Source organism: Patiria miniata, unplaced genomic scaffold, assembly GCF_015706575.1.
Source record: "Patiria miniata isolate m_02_andy unplaced genomic scaffold, ASM1570657v1 HiC_scaffold_1, whole genome shotgun sequence".
In the NCBI taxonomy this organism is placed as follows: Eukaryota; Metazoa; Echinodermata; class Asteroidea; order Valvatida; family Asterinidae; genus Patiria; species Patiria miniata.
In genome coordinates this window covers 37,250,507-37,271,870 of record NW_024037047.1, presented here as the reverse complement: position 1 = coordinate 37,271,870, position 21,364 = coordinate 37,250,507, and the positions used below count along the sequence as shown (strand labels likewise).

General features: G+C 37.4%; 1 protein-coding gene across 3 annotated transcripts in view; it reads right to left on the bottom strand.

Moving 5' to 3' along the window:
- The window catches only part of LOC119729721 (mitogen-activated protein kinase SLT2/MPK1-like), a 42,330-nt gene that overhangs the window by 11,053 nt on the left and 9,913 nt on the right, over positions 1-21,364 (bottom strand). For all 3 annotated transcript variants that reach the window (XM_038202434.1, XM_038202424.1, XM_038202443.1), the window contains exons 2-4: positions 17,299-17,502; positions 16,132-16,515; positions 6,550-6,859 (exon numbers count right to left, since the gene is read on the bottom strand). In XM_038202434.1, coding sequence (XP_038058362.1) covers positions 6,550-6,859; positions 16,132-16,515; positions 17,299-17,466 — 862 coding nt within the window. In that variant the 5' untranslated portion in view covers positions 17,467-17,502. The remainder of the gene's footprint in view (positions 1-6,549; positions 6,860-16,131; positions 16,516-17,298; positions 17,503-21,364) is intronic.

Below are 21,364 nucleotides of genomic sequence, written 5' to 3'. Positions count from 1 at the left end.
TGTCAAAGTTAGCCGAAAATCGGCTAAAACGGTCACTGTGGACAGGATTTGACCTCGGCAATAGGATGTATGTGCGTGTGCACAAGGTCTTTGCTTGGACAAAGAGTGATCTAAATAAATTACTAATGAAAATCGACAAATATTTTTTAATTTGTTGATGACGTCATCGTGACGTCAGTTCGAACTTTGCATACTAGTATGATTAACTACCTACCCGCCAAGTTTCATGACAATTGGACCTTTCCTTATATGAGTTTTGCAAAATCGCATTTTGATGACGTCATGATGACGTCACACATTTTTTTCAAGTTTTGTGCAAATAGCTATTACATAACAGACCAAATGCAAAAAGAATTTTGCATTTTGCATGTTGCGTTCGGGAGATATGGCTAAAAGGTCCAAACAAATAAATATTCATATAAAATCTCAGGATGACGTCATCATGACGTCACCTCATTTTTAATCTATAACACATCCTGGTATAGCCACATACCAAGTTTCAACCCAATCGGACTTACATTTCTGTAGATATAAGACTTCACAATATGTAGGTAAATTTTCAAAAATCAATAAAGAATTAGGTGATGACGTCATCGTGACGTCATAGTCTTGGCATAATTTTTGTATGAGGGTCTTTCTTGGCTGTAACTTTGATGACGATTCCAGATCGCCAAAATACGAAAATGGTGGCTTGAAAACGTGTACAAAGTCAATAGGTTAAAAATCCCACAGCAGAAAAACTGCACCTTTAAATGCGTGATTTTCCTTTAAACTGAAACATTTTATAAAATATTACTTGCTATTCTAACTCTTGGGAATATTTTCAATCAAATGAAAGGCGTAAAAAAATACGATTTCTTTTTCCTTCTCATAGTAATTCTCAGCCGAAGTTCAGAACTACTCAGTAAGATGTATCAGTGTTGTATAGGGAAAGACTTGTGGAGAAAGCTGTGTACAAAGTCTATGAGAAAAATTAATTATTCATAAATCCATAATAAATCACTTGATGACGTCACCATGACGTCACTCTTCGGGACACGTCTTGGCTATAGGGACTATGCTTATGCCAACTTTCAATGATATCTAAAAAAGATTAATGCCAAGAGTGCTATAATATGTTCCTGTCTATGCGAATGCATGAACATAAAATCTGTCAAAGTTAGCCGAAAATCGGCTAAAACGGTCACTGTGGACAAGATTTGACCTCAGCAACACGTGCGCTGCAGGCTGACTGACATACGATGTACGTGCCTATGTACAACGTACGTGCATGTACATGTACATGTACATGTACATTGTGGACGTCCTGTCCTGTGCATGTTTTGAAGCAGAGGTATTGTCAACGTGAAGTTTTAAGCATGCGCAGGGTATGTTCGAGTTTGCTTATCGCCTCAAAACTTTGAAATGTTTTAGACCTACCCTTCAATCGACAATTAAAGTAAAAACAAATGTAAAAACTGCCATGGTTGATTTTTCAGGAATTTTCAAATGAAAAAGGGTCTTTTTATTGTAACTTCCGGTCTGATGACGTCATTTGCCTAAAACTTCGCACACGTCTTAAGTGGGTCAAGGTCATCATATACACCAATATTTAGGCGATTACGACAAACTTCGCCACAGACATCTATTCAAAATACATTTTTGCAAATTTTCAACCTGTCGCTAGAGGGCGCTCGCAGATTGCATGACGTCATCGGTAGATGATTTGAAGAATACTATTGGCCAAGAGACTAACACCGTTAAAAGCAAGTTTATATCTATTACCACTTTCAAATGATAAGCCACTTCCGGTTTTGGCCTTTTTCGACCGGAAGCAAGGGTCACGTGAATTCACGCACACTGAATGAAATAAAGACCTCAACCTATTCTACCACTTGCCGGCAACAAAATGCTACGGACGCGTACGGTTGATTTCTTATGCATTTTTGAATATTAAAAGTGTCACAATTTAATTGCCTATAAATACACACCTGATGACGTCATCATGACGTCATCATTACACAATGTTGTTTAAATTAGGGTCTTTGCTTAGACAAAGATTGGTGTAAATGAATTACTGGCAAAGAGTCAAAAATGCCCTTTGCAAATCGACAATTTTTTTTAAATTTCTGTGTACAAAGTCTATGGGAAAAATTAAATATTCAAAAATCTATAATAAATTAGTCGATGACGTCACCATGACGTCAATTTTCGGGACACATCTTTGCTATAGGGACTATGCTTATGCTAACTTTGAATGATGTATGACAAAGATTAATGCCAAAAGTGGCGTTGAGAAAAAACGTGCACAAAGTCTATGGGATTTAGGCGACAAAAAGAAGAAGCCAAAAAAAAAAAAAAAAAAAATGAGAACAAAAACAAAGGCTTTTCCGCAACTTTGCGGAAAAGCCAAAAAAAAAAAAAAAAAAAAAAAAAAAACTAGAACTATGTGGTTGTGAGTGAACAACCACAGAGCTGTTCCCAACATGTTTTTGATTGTCTATTGCACAGTACAAAATGATTCAATGATTTGTTCTAAACAAATTTTACTCTTAAATTGAAATTATAATATGAATCGGTGATGGTCTTGTTCGGGACACATTTTCCGAAGAGAAGCTGGTTGGGTTCTGAAAACATAAAATTAAAAATATATTTTTGGGAACAGGTCTGTTTGTACGAGATATAGACATATAAGTAGAGATCTATGTCTGTTTGCAACAGAAGATGCGGCTTTTCCGCATTATGATTTGTTTTTATCAATAATACGTGCCTGACTATGCATGAACATAAAATCTGTCAAAGCTAGCTGAAAATCGGCTAAAACGGTCACTGTGGACAGGATTTGACCTCAGCAACACGTGCGCTGCGCGCGGGCTGACTGACATACGATATGAACAACGTACGTGCATGTACATGTACATGTACATTGTGGACGTCCTGTGCATGTTTTAAAGCAGAGGTATTGTCAACCTGAAGTTTTAAGCGTGCGCAGGGCATGTCCGAGTTTGCTTATTGCCTTGAAGCTTTGAACTGTTTTAGACCTACCCTTCAATAGACAATTAAAGTAAAAACAAATGTAAAAACTGCCATGGTTGATTTTTCAGGAATTTTCTAAGGAAAAAGGGTCTTTTCATTATAACTTCCGGTCTGATGACGTCATACGCCTAAAACTTCGCACACGTCTTAAGTGGGTCAAGGTCATCATATACACCAATATTTAGGCAATTCCGACAAACTTCGCCACAGACATCTATTCAAAATACATTTTTGCAAATTTTCAACCTGTCGCTAGAGGGCGCTCGAAGATTGCATGACGTCAACGGTAAATGATTTGAAGAATACTTTTAGCCAAGAGACTAACACCGTTAAAAGCAAGTTCATATCTATTACCACTTTTAAATAATAAGCCACTTCCGGTTTTGGCCTTTTTCGACCGGAAGCAAGGGTCACGTGATTTCACGCACACTGAATGAAATAAAGACCTCAACCTACTCTACCACTTGCCGGCAACAAAATGCTGCGGACGCGTACGGTTGATTTCTTATGCATTTTTAAATATTAAAAGTGTCACAATTTAATTGCCTATAAATAAACACCGGATGACGTCATCATGACGTCATCATTACACAATGTTGTTTGAATAAGGGTCTTTGCTTGGACAAAGATTGGTGTAAATGAATTACTGGCAAAGAGTCGAAAATGCCCTCTGAAAATTGACATTTTTAAAAAAAATTCTGTGTACAAAGTCTATAGGAAAAATTAAATATTCAAAATTCTATAATAAATCAGGTGATGACGTCAGCATGACGAAAAGTTTCGGCACACATCTTCAGATGATGCTTAATAACTATGCTGAGTTTAAAGTTGATCGGATTTAAAATAATTGCCAAAGTGGCTTGTAGAATAAAAACGTGTACAAAACCTATGGGAAAAGCGGAAAAAGAAAAAAAAAAAAAAAAAAAAAAAAAAAAAAAAAAAAAAAAAAAACTTTAACGAAAACAAGAGCTGTTCCCAATTGAAATTGGGAACAGCTAAAAAACTTTAACGAAAACAATAGCTGTTCCCAATTGAAATTGGGAACAGCTAACTAGAGATCTATGTCTGTTTGCAACAGAACATAGGGCTTTTCCGCATTATGATTTTTTTTATCAATAATACGTCCCTGACTATGCATGAACATAAAATCTGTCAAAGTTAGCCGAAAAATCGGCTTAAAGCTATAGTCCATCATTTGCAGCCATCCGAAAAGTAACTGGCGTAATTATTGTTGAAAAACAAACTTAGTTGAAAGATAGTAAGGAAACTAAACTCCCTGTGAAATTATTCTTTCTGGGAAGCTGTCATTTTGAAGTAATCAACGAAAGAAGGCATTTCCAACGGTGATTCTTAAGAAGCACCGTAGGAAAATTTAAATTAGTAGTTCGTTTTGTTATTTAGCGCAGCGCGCGCAAGTATTGGAACGACACACATGTGCGCGCGGTTGTTATAATTCGTCGGATCAGTGCGCGACGTCGCGTATAGCTGCAATTCAAAACATGATTCAGTAACTTTTGATTTGAAATTGAGTTCTTAGAATGCTGTTTTTTTCTCGGAATGTACAGCTGAAGCTTAGCTGAAACTTTATCAGGTTAGTTGCTTAGTATCCTTTATTAGATTTTGAACTCTTTTGTTGCTTCAAACGAACAAAATGCACAAATTACAATGATGGACTATAGCTTTAAACGGTCACTGTGGACAGGATTTGACCTCAGCAACACGTGCGCTGCGGGCTGACTGACATACGATGTACATGTATGTGCGTATGTACAACGTACGTGCATGTGCTATACACATTGTGGAAGTCCTGTGCATGTTTTACAGCTCTGTACCGCAACTTGCGTAAATACATGTATGCACGTCTGTGATGATGTCACGTGTCCCATGATGAAGTCATCGTAACAATACCTGTCAGTGCCATTTTTTTTTTAATGTGGTATTGATATGCACCAAGTTTGACATTAATCCAATGAAACAAACTGTTAAATTTTGTTAGTATAATAAAATTTTAAATATTTAAAAAATCATTAAAAATCAACCGATGATGTCATGGTGACGTCATTTCAGATTTCGCATACTTGTGACACCATCTACCTATCCACCAAGTTTCATGACAATTGGGCCTTCCCTTATATGTGTTTTCAAAATTGGCATTTTTGATGATGTCATCGTGACGTCAAACTTTTTTTCTAAATTTTGGGGATACACATATTACCTAACAAACATAATACAAAAAGAATTTTCAATTTTGCAAGTTGCATTCGTGAGATATGGCTTAAAGCTCCAAAAATTCAAAAAATTATATTTAATCGCACGATGACGTCATTGTGACGTCACCTCAATTTTTACCTATAACACATCCTGGTCTACAAATATGCCAAGTTTCAACCCCATCGGACTTACAGTTCTGTAGATATAGGCCTTCAAAATATGCACTTTTTTGATGATGTCACATGACCCATGATGACGTAATCATGACGTCACTCTTCGAGACACAACTTCACTATAGTATCTTTACCTGAGATAAGTTTCATTGGAATTGGACTTTGTTTTAGGTCAAAAGTGTATCACACCAAAAATGTGTGCAAAGTCAATGGGACTGGGGTGGACCCAAAAAGATCAAAAAGAAGAAAAAAACAAAATCAGAACAAAAACAAAGGCTTTTCCGCTCAAAAAGCCAACAAAAACAAAGGCTTTTTTCACAAATTTGCGAAAAAGCCGGAAAAAATCTGAACAAAAAGAAAGACTTTACCATAAAATTTGTTGAAAAGCCAACAAAGAAAAAAAATTACCATTTCAAAACGGTGATTGGGGATCAGCCCTAAATGGTGATCGGGGATCAGCCCCATTAACCTATCGCGATAGAATGGCGTTGACGCAGACAAATGGACGCAGAATGCACAAAATCTGAGACAAACAAAATGTAACGTACAAATTTCCATTGGGTTGTCTAATGGGCATGGCTTACTCGAAAAGGCGATAGGTCAATTCACTGCAACTCCAGAAAACCATGTACAATGTCTTTGAATTTAGCATGTCAATGATGTTATGTTCACCAAATATAACTTTGGGGTTTAAAAACATTAAGCGCATGGCATCACATGATGAAATGGACTGTTTCTTGGAATCTTGCCACGTTACAAGTTGATCTGATTTTATATAGCAAATTGTGCAAGTACAAAATATGTGAACACTATGAAAAAAATATCAACTGATCATCGTGATGTCCATTTGTATATGTATGACTTCATGCACTTGCTCAGGTTCCAATCAGGGACAAGATGAAATCCCACTGAACTATTTCCAATTTGGTTTTCTGCAGAGTCTTGAAGGAATGTCTCAAGCAAAAAAATTAAAAACACAGCTTTCATATTGTCACAAATGTTGTGAAAAGTCCATCATTAGAATCACAGGCAACTTCATTTAAAAATTGGTACTGACTTTGGAATGGAATTTACATGAACGTTTAAGGATTAAAATGTTCAGTATCAAAGCTTTAATGAAAGCTTTGACAGATTTAGGAGTTCTCTTTACCATCTGGTTCAACACCTGGAAGTGCATCACACAGAGAAATACGAGGTGTCCCCTTGTAGTTCTTGAGCATTTTTCTTGGGATGGAGTCCTCCACTTCCACAAGATCTACATCACTGACTGGAATTATTTCCAGGATCAGGAGCATCTGGTCCAGATCATGCTCCCCAGCGAAGAGTGGCTTACCAGTCAACATCTCAGCAAAGACGCACCCTGCAGACCACACGTCTATGGCCTCTGTGTAGTCACATGGGCAGAAGATGAGCTCTGGAGATCGGTACCAGCGAGTTGAGACATTTTGGGTGAGATGGCCCTGGAAAGTAGAGATACAGTGTATATGCATGTTCTTTATGCATGTTCAAGTATTGCCGACTCTTTCATTAAATACATACATGTATGCACATGGTACAATCATGAGCAATGTCTCCTACATGTATATTTCATCACAAAATACTTGGTCATTTTCAAAAAAGTAATGAACATTTTCAAAATTTTAACAAATTTTTTTCAGCATTTTCTATGAAGTTTACAACATATTTCCAGTGGTTTTTATTTGAAGAAAAGAAATTGTTCACTTTTGTGCCAGCTACTGTTACGAGTGCCATTTTTTTTTTTTTTTTTGGATTTCGCGCATGAATCACCCTGGAAGGTGCCATATATTGTCCGTTAGTGTGCATAATCATCGGTTTTGAACAGCGGCCCCATCGACAGATGATACCAGCCCCACCCCACTCCAAAAAATATGTGTCTACATTTCAGCACGGATATGCAAATGCCCTTTTTGGGAAATCGTTAAAATTCAATCCATCTAATTTTATTATGTTCTACAAACACGCACATGAATTCAAAATGTCTGCACCGAGGACAGCTTCAAAGCGTCTCCACGTGCAGAATGAGAAGTTAGCACTCTAGTAATTTAATATAGCTCTATGGTTTAGACATATAGACATTAGGCCTATACAGGAGACTTGGTTACGTGGATAACAGGTGATACTCAGACTACCTGTCAGGGAAGTTTTAACACATTTTCCATTTTGCCATATTTGTAGTGAAGTATACAGACATACACAAAACCAACCATCATAGCACTGCACCAAGACGCTGCGACACATGCTCTTCAATCTTTGTGCAGACCATAAAAATATTGTCTTTATTTTTATTTTCACAGAAATACAATTGTCTTTACTTTATTTCGATATCAGTGCAAATGCAATGAACACAACCAGAGATTCGTGTTTGTTGAGTACAAACGCTGGGTGATCGGGGCAACATCGGGTCACAAGATATCTGACTTCAGACGAATACAAGAGCAGGTTGAAAGCTGGAAAACTGATATTGGAGAGGTGGAAAGGACCTGCAATGGCTGAAGCAAGACGAAGAGCTGGCCCCAGATTACTGCTGCAAGAACACAACCCCAAATAATATTCTCTGGCTCTCATTCTCAGCAATTATTCAGTACTTCTATTAGCCTATGTACATGTACATTGATTTTGTTGGATTTATCATGTATTGTTTAGGTATTTACCTGATTTGGTTTGGATTACTGTATTCCGGGTTATGATGATTAATCTATATCAAAGATTTTTGAAAGTGTTGATATCTTTGCTTTGTTCATTTGACTTATTATTTATTCTAGTTGAAATTTGATTCACATCCGACTCAAAGAGTACAAGACGCACACAAGTCAAGCCTTGTGTTCCTTATTTTGTATAAATTATCTATTTTTTACTTGTATATAATTACTTTGTGGTGTTACGGGAGTATATTCCTCGATTTTATTGATGGATTGATTTTGACGACTGTTTATAAAACCAGTGCCCGGTTTGATAAGTAGATTGAATAGGGTAAGTAACATCACAGAATAATGTATGATTGTATCTGTATGATGGTAATCAGTTGAGGACGACATTTTTTCAAAAAGGAGAAGAGTGTCACGAGTATAAATAATATAGCCCCCCTCTATTTATTTTTTCACTATCATATTCATAAGTTAATTTACATCGTAATGTAGTCACTCTTGCGTGGCTTTTATCATTTAAATTATGCGAGGTGCACTTACCTACAGTTTCGCGCCGAGGTTTAAATCACTGTTTGGCGAAGACCGTTCAAAACATGCAATTTCTGTCTATTTTTAGAATAAACATCAGGAAGGATATAGCCAGAAGCCACCCAGTGTATTCCTCTACACCTTTACTTTAAACCCGGTCACACATAGAAGAGATACCGGTATGTATTAAAGATATATCAGAAATAAAACGAAAACCATTGGCTGACGGGTTTGTTGTTAACTAAATATTGTGACATTTCCTGATGGGCAGGAAACTATATCTTGTGTTCTCTGTTCAGTCTCTGTATTACACTACACTAACAATGTATGAGAGTTGACTTTTTTCCTAGATGTAAATAATAAGACATAACTGCTGCGAGCTCGCTTGTAAATACACGCAAACTGTCAAAAATACAATTACCCACATAACTGCACCCGTCAAAATGTTACATGGGTAATCGCTTGCTAGATCAAAACAATTGAAGCCTTGTACCCCACCTGGTTATGACTGTTTTATACACGTAGATTTGTTGTCTTGTGTGTAGCACATATCATCACAGCGAATGTTTCCATGGTAAAGCTTCTCAGCCAAAGAAATCTCAGTCCTAACTTTCCGTCAAATCGTTATATCTGTAATTTCACCCTCCTGTAAAATATGTAGATAGATAGACCCCTGGTTGACTTCTTATGGTGTTTTCCACTCACTGAGATGAGTTTCTGACTCGGGTGATCTTCAACAACCTTTCCATTTTCCTGAGGGATGTTTCATGACTGGTATCCTGTCACCAGAGTTATGTGGGTAATCACTGCATGATGGTAATCAGGGCAAAGATTTATAAAATGTTTTTAGCAGATCAAGACAAGCCAAATTTGTTGCTAGTGACAGGAGATAATGACCAGTAACATCATTTCAGTGTTTGAAGCTAAGTGAAATTAAATAGAACAAAACAACATTATGACACAAGAGACGGACACAATGACTGGTGCATCATTACCCATGTAACATGATACATGTATGGACATAAACATGGACGCAGAAAACGGTTACCCTGTGTAATTTTGTTTGCACTACACAACTGAATGTTTCATGGGGGGGCAGATAGATGGGGCGAGAGCAGAGTGCCTACGGTAGTCTGTGTACCTCTTCCATTCGTAAAAAAGGGCAATGCAAAATAGTCATAGAAATAGCCCTTTTAAAGTTATAATTTTAACACTTTCTGGTTTCTCCTGGTGTTGTTCAAGCTCTTGTTCTACTCCAAATGTGTGTATTTATAGTCCAGTATCGAAAGACAAATTCTGGAAAATAATCTGTATTCACTTCGATCTCTCATGCACTGAATCCTTTACAATGACGCCCCCATACATGTAGTTCTCTATTTTTCATCGGCATTTTGTGAGTCAAATTTTCATGATGCGCATGAGCCGTGCCGTATTTCGAAGAAATTTTGAGCAACATGTGTGCGTATTTAGAACATTTTGTACACTGCGCAAACACGTACATGTGGTCTCACAACCACCACTGAAATTTTTCTTGCTCTCTTCGCCATCCCCAGATTCATCATCCTGATTTTTAAAGCAGTGCAATTCTGTACAACTAAAATCTGAATCCTTAAAAAATGCAGGAAATCATTGCAGTTGAACTCCACGTGCAACAACCTTGAAGCTCTGTTTGACGTAGTTTATGATTACAATACAGATTTCCAGCCGTACACTACTACAATCCAAGCCTATGTGCATCTACCATACAATCGGTGCACTGACGACTTGTAGAACTTATTTATTAAAATTGCACTCGCAACACCAATGTCGCGGTGCCCAATTCATCAAATCTGTTGAAATTTAGTTTATATAATTAGACTTTCCAGGGAAAAGATAAAACTAGATTTATGTTTGTGGACAAACACAGGGCAACTTTTTTTGTGACGTAAAATGTAAAGTTAAGTTCCATCTAGGAAGGATGTGTAGTTCTGTTTATAATAAATGGTAATATAAAATGTGGTTACATTCTTATGGGCTTTGAATTATGCTGTCACATGTCAAGTAATGACTTCATCATGAAATCACATAAATTTTCATCTATAACACATCCCGGTTTAGCTACATACCAACCTTCAACCCAATCGGGCCTGTAGTTCAAATTACAATGTACTTCCAGTTTCAACTGGAAGGAAGGGTCACGTGATTTTGCACGTTATCAAAACTGAAGATCCTGGATTATTCTATCAACTCCTGTAAACAACAGTTGACTTTATATTGAATCTTAAAGGTGAAATCTAGAAATCGTAGGTTGCTTGTAATCTGATACTTGATGACGTCATCGTGACGACGATTATATCTGTCACGGTTGATTTTTCAGCAGTTTTTAAAGGTTTAAAGGGCTTCCGGTCTGGTGACGTCATCAATCTTTCCCACCTTAACTTGTTCTAAAGATTAGGCTGATTATATACATCAGTTATAGGCCTAAAGTGATTTCAGCAAACTTCGCCACATGCATCAACTGATTATTTGTTTTTAAACCTTTTCAACATGCCGCTAGATGGCGCTCTAACATTTTATGACGTCACCGGTAATTTCTTTTGTAAATTACAACCAAGCCAGAGACTTACATCATTGAAAGCAAGTTCACAGGGTTTTTTTAACTTTCAAATTATAAGGCCGGAAAACAAATAGTTCTGCTTCCGATTACATGCCTTTCAAAAATAGGGTCGGTCTGTCGGAATTTTTTTTTTTTGCCAATTTTTTTTATGCAGATTGAATGGGGTATTCAATTATATGCGAAGTTTTAGCCTGAACTATTTCCATTGCACTACAAAAGCTATACACAAAATGGCCGCAAAAAGTGAATACAACCTACCTTTATTATTGTCAATATATTTACGTTTGATAATTCTTTAAAAATAATGGAAAATTCAGGCCTTTCGAATAATATGCACAACGCTAGTCAAGAAGGGAAGCTGACCAAAACACCGAAGTGTGTGATGCACCGTGCATGTGTTGCCCGTGGCCGACAGACCTCGTTTTACAGTTGAAAATTTCGGGAAACACTACTCGTATTTGGAGTGATATACTCCAAATACGAGTAGTGTGATCTCAAAATGAACTCTTGAACATGGAAAATACATACACTGACAAGCTAGATCAATTCTGTGAATTAACTTGCAAAAAAGGTTCTTTCTCCATCTCCATTTCTTGGCATTTTTACGATGTCGAATCCGACCAGTTGACACTGACAGTGCACGTGCCTAATGCATAGCCATGCTAGCGCTAGCGATCGCATAGCCATGACAGACTGGTTACCACACTTTCATCATGTGTTCTAAATTGGCCCCTGCGCGGCGCGGTGGGAACCAGTCGTCACTGCACTGAGCAAGGTTATAGTCACTGTGACATCGAATTGCGAGGTATGATGACAGATCGCGAAGCGAATTTGGTTTCTTTTGAAAAAAATAGCTAATGTTAAGTAAGAAAACAAATATACAAGCATTTTTTTGACGCAAATGGGTTGTTGAGAGGTATTTTGTGAAGACAGAAAAGACAACAAGCTTTTATTTTTATTTATTCAATCAATTCAGGGTCGCAGCCTAAAAATAGGGTCGGTCGGGTAACCGGATGCAGAAGTATTATTTTTTTTTGGCCTAAGGCACTTCCAGTTTGCGTCTATCAATGTCCCGTCAAAACCTATGGTGCCATGGCACCATACGTCACCCGTTGAATTGGCACGGAATGACCCACAGGTGTTGTCTATATTAAGGTCAACACTAATTTTGAAATGATTACCGCAAACTTAGCCACACACATCATCTGATTATCAGAGTTGTAATGACTCGAGTCCGACTCGAGTCACAATTTTTGGTGACCAGACTTGACTCGAGTCCCTATGGGTAAATGACTCAACTTGAGTCACTGCGAGCAAATGACTGAGCTCGACTTGACTTGAGTCCCTTACCAGAAGACTCAACTCGACCTGAGCGAAAGCTAACAAGACTCGAGTCCCAAAAATGAAAGCAAAACTTTGTGAAAAATATTTGCAATGACTTACAGTGCAAAATATGTTCATGACACTTTGCAAATTCATGCAATACACTTGTCATGAAAAGACCTTTGACCTTGAATTACAAAAATAAATATGCTTCAAATTTCTTAATTGTTTTTCAGATGTTAGTTTATGATGTAAGCAACAATCTTGGAATATTTTGTGATGTTGGCTCTTAAAGTTTTCAAGTTATGATTTTTTAAGATGGCATGTCCAGGAAAAAAACCTAATTTGTATTTGGGCAATTCTCCATGGGAGAGCAAAAAATGTCAAAAATAAATATTTACATATTAAACCTTTTTTGTACTTTTTCCAGGCCTCAATTAAATGGGGAATTCAGTTCAAAAAACGAAATTGAAAAAAATTACATATTTCTGGTAAAAACAGTGATTTTTGCAATTTATGATTAAAAACATTCAGATTTAGTAAAAAAATAAAATTTAGTGTATGTATTACTTTCTGAATTATAGGGAAAAGATTTGATTTATTTTATGATGTTACAAGTTACTAACATTACTCAGGGTCATTAAAAAAAATTCTAAAAATATAAATATATATATATATAGTGTAGGCCTTCATTTAAAAATGTCAAAATTAGCACGTAATTCCGTTACCGAAAAAATGGCAAAAGTTACTTATTTCACAAATTTTCTTGTTTTTTTTCTTCAAATCATGTATGTTGAGAAAAGACCCTACTACAAACATAAATGAAAAATAAAAACTTTAAAATAGTAATTTCTTGGCATTTTTCCAAGTGGTAACGGAATTACGAAACGGTAACGGAATTACGGTAACGGAATTACGGTAACGGAATTACGGTAACGGAATTACGGTAACGGAATTACGCATGCACAAAGTATGCACATTTCCTCCAGATTATGTACATGACATATTATTAAATAGGAGATTTGCTTGTAACCTTGGACAATAACTTTAAATACTAAATTACTTGTTAAATCATTTCCCTCTTTAATTTGCTATTATATAATTAAAAATAATCAGGTGTTCCATTGATATTTTTTACTTTTACGTTTTCTTTTTTACTATTTAAAAAATGCTAATAGTTGTTTGGATGCTTAAAGGGAATATACAACATTTTCAAACATCAGAAAATAAAACTACCAAGTTTTTACAAAATACCTTACTAGGATGTTGGTAAATGACAGTCTAAAGCATCCTGTAAAATTATGGCACCTGGTGTGAAGTAATTTTCAAGAAAATGATATTTTTGTATACATTTCCAACGGTGGTCGGCCGACCACCGTTGGAAAAACCCAACTATTTTTCAACTACTGCTCCAACTTTACACTCTTTCCAGTCCAAATTTTGTTTGCTATTTGTTACATGTTCATGAACGGGTGCAGGCCAGCTAGTCTGGTTCCCTTATCCTCCAATTTTCCGGCATCTATAAATTGATCCATTTTACCTTTAGTGGAGTCAGGGAACCAGACTACTTGAACAGTTTTTTTTTCTTGGTTTTTCCAGCATTTTTTAACGCAAAACTTCAAACATGTCAGTGTAACAATATTTGATCTATTATACTAACCCCTCAAATAGTTCATTTCTTAAAATTACAGCAAAAGCCAATGATGTACATTCCCTTTAAATATGTGTTGCCAAAGCCGTTGTCTGGTACCAACAGAAAATATATTCCACAACAAGTATATATGAAAGTTGAGTACCAGACTGTACTTGTACTTCTACTTGGCATAACTTAACATCTTCCCTTGCTCAGAGATGCCAACCAGTGCAGTTTTATTGTATTTTCCACGATAAACTAGTGAAATACGATAATACAATTGTTCATAGTAAAATTAGATTTTCGTTAAAAAAAAATATACATATACATATTGCTTTCATTTGACCTTGACCTTTGACCTTAAAAATGAAGCCCAGACATGTTTAGGCCTACATTTACATTTTGATCTGCTAATTTTCACTTAGCTTTCCCCTTGTGGCATTTTATAAACTTCTAAAATTTGTATTGTGATGAGTTTATGTTGAATTCAATGTAAAAGTATTGCATTTACCTATTACATGTAAACCTATGGCGTAATTCCGTTACCGCCCAGGCGTAATTCCGTTACCGTGATTAAAATGCAAATTATGAAGAGTGATTATTTTTTCAACTTTGTTCTGCATTGTAGTTAACAACACCCCTGAACTCTATAAATAACAGGTAGTGTCCAATTTTAAAATTTCAAAACTTCAGAGAGTTTTATTAATTTATGCAAGAACTCAAATATGCTTGTCCTCCGTCCGTAATTCCGTTACCGATATTAAGCTCCGCCCCTTAAAGGGTAATCTTGTGGGATTTTTTTTTTTAGCGGTCAATCAATTCTATTGGGTCTTGGCTCCCTTTCCATGTTTAGATTAGTTGCCTAGCATAGGAGGGGGAAGGCTGTTAGACACCTCAGGGTAAGGACATCTACTGGATGACACATGCTTCCCCCATCCCCTCCCTGCTACCCCCGTAGTTATGCCATTATCTAGAGCTACACTGTAGCAAGATGCTGCATAAACAATCAACACAACACATAAAGGCTGTAAAGGGCAAGTGTGTACAGGTAAACCTGCACATATGCAGTCTGTACATTTGTTTGAAATTATGCAAGTTAGTTTTTTTCCTGGACATGCTATCTTTAAAAAATCATAACTTGAAAACTTTAAGAGTGCCCATCTCAAAAATATCCAAAATTATGGAATTTGAAGCATAATTATTTTCGTAATTCAAGGTCAACGGTCATTTTGTTACCTATTTTGTCTGCTCTTCATGCTACAATTTGGTTTTATTTCATGAAACGGAGGCCTTTCGAAGAGCTTATGCATATACAATATATATATGATGTACAACTTCGCTTTGTAGGTGCTATATAGTTTTGGAGATGCAAGTATTTAAAGTTCAGAGTTCATGCTAATAAGTCAAAAGTTCGTTGACCCGTATCTCAAAAACTAACAAGCCAAGTTACAAAAAATTTCAGTTCAGGGGGTTTCTCATACAGGCCAATCATCACACCAAATATCATTTCAATCTGTGAGGGTCGGGTCCAAAATCATGTTGAATTGACATGGAATGACCCACTTTTAAATTATAAGGCACTTCCTGTTTCGACCGGAAGGGTCATGTGATTATTAAAGCACATACAAGATAAAATGAAGATCCTGGATTATTCTATCAATTCTTTGCAAAAATCAAGTTCAGATCTCTCACGGTTGGTTTTATAAAGATTTTCAAAGATTTAATCTAGAAATCTTTCATTGCTTGAAATTTGACACCAATGACGTCATCACAATGTCAGAGTAACATGCACCACTAGGGATGAGGGTCGATATATATTGAAAGTTACAAGTTCATACCATAAACTGTTTAGGAGTATTGTCCAGGAAAAAAAAGAAAAAAAGAAGAAGATTACCATAACAAATTTGAACTACAGTGTATTTTCCCTTGAAAAGATTCAGTAAACATGTACAGGAAATTGTACAATTTCCAAAAAGTGCAAAATACCTTGTGTGAGTAGTCTGGATCAAGGATTCGGGCCATGCCGAAATCGCCAATCTTAAGCACCAGATCTTCAAAATTAATCAAAAGATTGTCCGGCTTCAGGTCCCGATGCAGAACATTGGCGCTATGTAGGTATTTCATGCCTCGAAGCAGTTGATACATGAAGAGCCGAGCATGCTCACTGGTGAGAGTGCCTCCAGCAATGATATTCCTTAAGTCAGTGTCCAGCAATTCCTGCACTATGTACAAAGCAGGTGCTTCAGTACATGTACATGTAGTACCTTCACAGTGGTTGGTTCTCTCACCATCAGAATACAGTACATCGTGTATTTTGACTATGTTCTCATGCTGCAGCTTACGAAGGATTCGCACCTCTCTCAGTGCAACCTGAAGACATCAAGACAAATAGACACTGCATGTTAAAGTTACATTCTCCAAAGTTTTGCAAACTTCTTTACGTGGTATAAATGGGTTTATCAATGAGTTCCCCCAATCATACCAATCTTCAAATAAGGTTCAGGCCCCGAAATTAAGCACTTGATACACCTGTGAGAGAATTACCAGGGGCATAGCACGGTCGTTTTTATTGGAGGGGGGTAAACATTTTTGATAAGGGCACTTGCACATTTTTGAAGTGTAAACAGGTATTTTTCTCCCGACACTTGGCCTCCGTAGAATCAAAAGGGGGGGGGGGGGGCTGGTAGCATCAGTCGATGGGGGCGGACAATTATGCACACAAAGGGCCAATATATGGTGCTTTTCAGGGCGACACATGTGCGATATTCTGAAGAAAAAAAAGGCACCCACAACGGCAGGAGCCACAAAAAAGTGCACACATTCTTTTTTGAAAAGACACTTGTTCAGAAAAAAAGGGCACTTCGTAAAAAAAGGGCACTCTTTACAAATTATTGGGAGAGGTAAGCCCGTTGAAAAAAAAGGCATTTGAATGGAAAAAGGCAGTCTTTACAAATAATGGGGGGGGGGGGGTAAATACCCCCTTACCTACGCCTATGGTTACATACATCTACCAGTATCTTACACACGATTACTGTATTAATACAATTCTGGAATTATTTGAAGTTGAAGAATTGTTCTGATTCAAGATGTGTAGACAAGATTAAATGCGATTCTTTATGAATCACCATCCAATCAAAACATGGGAACTGGTACCTTGCAATTTTTCTGGTTGGCCAGTCCTATCTTCTTGATGGCTACACTTTTATCACACTCCACATCAATAGCAGAGTACACTTGACCCCCACCCCCAAAACCAAGGGGCTGTAGGTCACAGAAGCGTGGTCCAACATAAAAGCTTTGGCTGCGGTACTGTTTAGCCATGGTGGAAATGTAGGGTGCACCTCAGCGAAACTACTTCTGAAAAAAAAAAATGGTTATGATTATTGTAGTAAGACAGAGTTCACAAAGAAAAGATACATGACCCCAACTACATGTATTAAACCTATCAATAGGTTCTTTGTTCACGTAACTTTTTCTTGTGGACAAAAACAAGAAGGGGATTTAAAGGCACGAATTAGAATATATTTCCATATGCACACTAAATGGAGGTAAAAATACATGGAGGTGCATGTACATGCACCTCAATGTATTTCTTTTACCTCCATTTTCGTGTTTAACTGAACAGAGCTTCACCCCAAGTTTGGGATTTAAATATTTCTACCCTGTAACAAAAATTGTCCATACCCACCTTGCATGTCATGTGCAGATAGCCTTTTGGACTATTCCATTTGTTTACACGTGGGTGTTTTTATTCTGACAAGAAGGGGATTTGGAACTCCTAGTTTATCAATAGATATTCCTAATTTTGATGCATAAAATGTATTTACATCAATAAATTTCTGTGTTATGGTGTTCCACTCCGTTGAAACCATAGAGCTATATTAAGTTACTAGAGCGCTAACTCTTTATTCTTGCGCGCGGAGACGCTTTCAAGCCATCCTGGGCGCAGCCATTTTGACTTTATCATGTTCATGTGCGTGTTTGTAGAACACAATCAAAATAGATGGATTGAATTTTAAAAGTGTACTCTAAATGCAACACGGAAGTAGTCGATACGCAACAACTTAAGCGTGTCATGACGGTTCAAACAACATCACGGCAAAAAGCATCTGCTGATGGAGGACATCATAGCTCTACTGAGCGAAGCGCTGGAACTACGGTACCCTCCGTACTAGCGCTCAACCGAATAGGCATACTTTGGCTACACATTTATATTAGGCCAAAAAAATTACTTCTACTTCTGATTACACGCCTTTAAAAAATAGGGTCGGTCGGTCAAAATTTATTTTATTTTTTTGCAATTTTTTTATGTTGATTGAATGGGGTATATGCGAAGTTTTAGCCCTGAACTATTTCATTGCACTACGAAAGCTATACAAAAAAATTGCCACAAAAAGTGAAGAAAACCTACCTTAATTATTGTTAATATTTTATCGCTCGATAATTCTTTAAAAATAATGGAAAATTCAGGTCATGCGCGCCATATGCACAACACTAGTCAAGACGGGAAACTGGCCAAAACTCAGTAATGCGTGAATGCATGTGTGGCCAGCGGGCGACAGACCTTGTTTTTACGGTGGACAATTGTGGGGAAACACACTGCATCGTATCACTCCAAATACGAGTAGTGCCATCTCAAAATGAACTCTTGAACATGGAAAATACATACACAGACAAGAGAGATCAAGTTCTGTGAATTAACTTGCAAAAATGTTCTTTCTTCATCGGTGTTTTCTTGGCATTTTTAGAATGTCGAAACCGACTGACCAGTTGACAGTGCACCGCGTGGCCTGCCATGCTATGCGCTAGCGCATAGCTATGCACAGACTGGTTACCAAATTTTCATCATGTCTTCCAAACTGGTCCCTGCGCGGCGCACCGCTGTTGCTTAAGCGACATAAAGCTGTGGGGATACATGGCTCCAGATTTCGGACCCGAGGGGAAATCTCGGTCCCAATACGCGGCAAAATTAAAATGTAAAACAGTATTGGACCCCGAGATTTTTCCCATAGGGTCCGAAATCTAGAACCGTGTATCACCGAAAGTGTCCTTAAACAATATATGAGACTCAATTACGCGGGTACCATACTAGACCGCAATATCGCGTTGTGGAAAACTCTGTTCAAGATTGAAAAAAAATTAATATTCAAACACAGTTTTTTTTATCACTTGCTGGGTTTGCTCTTACGAAAACGCATGATTCAGAGAGATCACAACCTGATTATTTATACAAACCATTTTTTAAGTTTGGCAATACTCATCTTCACAGTCAATTTTGTCATGAAAATTATCCTTTCTTCAATGACCACCGAAACGGAGCGTCTGTATTTGAGTTTAGATTTTAAGCTGATACGCATTTCTTTGGTTTTGGGGTTTATTACATCACAGATATTCTTATGAACAAACTCATGAAAATTGAAAAGCCCCCAATGTCAATTATTAGGCCTATCGATAATTTTAGGTTTTAGATCGTCCCTCTGTCACAGGTCACCCCTCATGAATTATGCATTTTAATTGACCTCGATGTAAAACTGGCACATGCGCACAACTTCATGTCGCTTTACACACTGGCCGAAACAGCGGTGGGCGCGGCAGGAACCAGTCATCGCTGTATTGAGCTAGCATTTCTCACGTGTTTATCGTCACCGCGACATCGAATTGCGAAGTATTTTTAATAAGATGGAATTTGTACATAAGATTCAAACCAGCCAATCGATCCCGTTAGCTCGGTGATCGAGTGGTATAAGCCTGTTCGGTATGACGATATTTCACGATATTTCGATTTAATTTTCATATCGGAAATCGTATCGATCTCTTTAAAAAACAAGTCAGGTGTGTTTACAAACACAAATGCCCCGCAACCGTGACTGTTTCCATGACATAACACCACTCTAACATCAACTTACATGTACCTTGGTCAAATGGAACGTTCATTGACAGCATTAGTGTCTTCTGTAGGTTTTATATGAATTAATCCTTAATCCCTATGATCTCAGAATAAATACAAGATTTCTATTGTTTTAGCCACTGTGACCTTGACCCTTGACCTTTTGGCCCCAAATGCAAAAGGCTTCTTAGGATTGCCAAGGACAATCCACAAACCAAATTTGAAGTTCATATGTAAAGTATATCTCAAGTTATCACGCTGACAAAATTTCTATTGTTTCAGCCACTGTGACCTTGACCCTTTCGGCCCCAAATGCAATAGGCTTCTTAGGATTACCAAGAACAAGACACAAACCAAATTTGAAGTTCATATGTAAAGTATTTCTCAAGTTATTGCGCTGACAAAATTTCTTTTGTTTTAGTCACTGTGACCTTGACCCTTGACCTTTCGGCCCCAAATGCAAAAGGCTTCTTAGAATTGCCAAGGACAATCCACAAACCAAATTTGAAGTTCATATGTAAAGTATTTCTCAAGTTATCGCGCTGACAAAATGTCTATTGTTTCAGCCACTGTGACCTTGACCCTTGACCTTTCGGCCCCAAATGCAAAAGGCTTCTTAGGATTACCAAGGACAATCCACAAGCCAAATTTGAAGTTCATATGTTAAGTATTTCTCAAGTTATCGCGCTGACAAGATTTGTCCGGACACACACACACACCCACCCACCCACCCACCCACGGAAGGACAAGGCGGAAACAGTATGCCCCTTCGGCTTCGCCGCGGGGCATAAAAATTGACACATCGTGGAATTCGATACGCCGAAAAATATCACAATATTCTTTTGTAGTACCGCTTTTGTAAAGTCACCACTTAAGTTAAAATAGAGCGGCTAAAGCGCGCCCATGAAAAACCGCAAACCACAAATTCACTGTTTATACCGCATTGTACCGCAAGGTCTTACCTATTAAGGGGCGGAACCAACTGACTAACGTCACGTGTATTGGATTTTGCGTCTTCCACGTGGCAGATCAAACAACACAATCCAGACCATCTTTTGAACAAGATTGTTCTTAATTTCGCTCCACATGCCAAGTGAAAACGTAATCACGTGTGTATGTAAGCTAGCCAAAGGGAAACAATTCTCTGACATTTCACAAAGAAAATACGGTGCCTGTTTTGTTTTGATGGAAATGTTTCATGTAGAACACTACTTATTCTTAAATCGATTTTGCAGACATCTTTTTCCGTAAAAAAGGTCGTAAGTTCAGCAAGGCAGAACAGAGGCATAGACAAAATTTTGTAAAATAATCACCGTGGATACCGCACAGGTA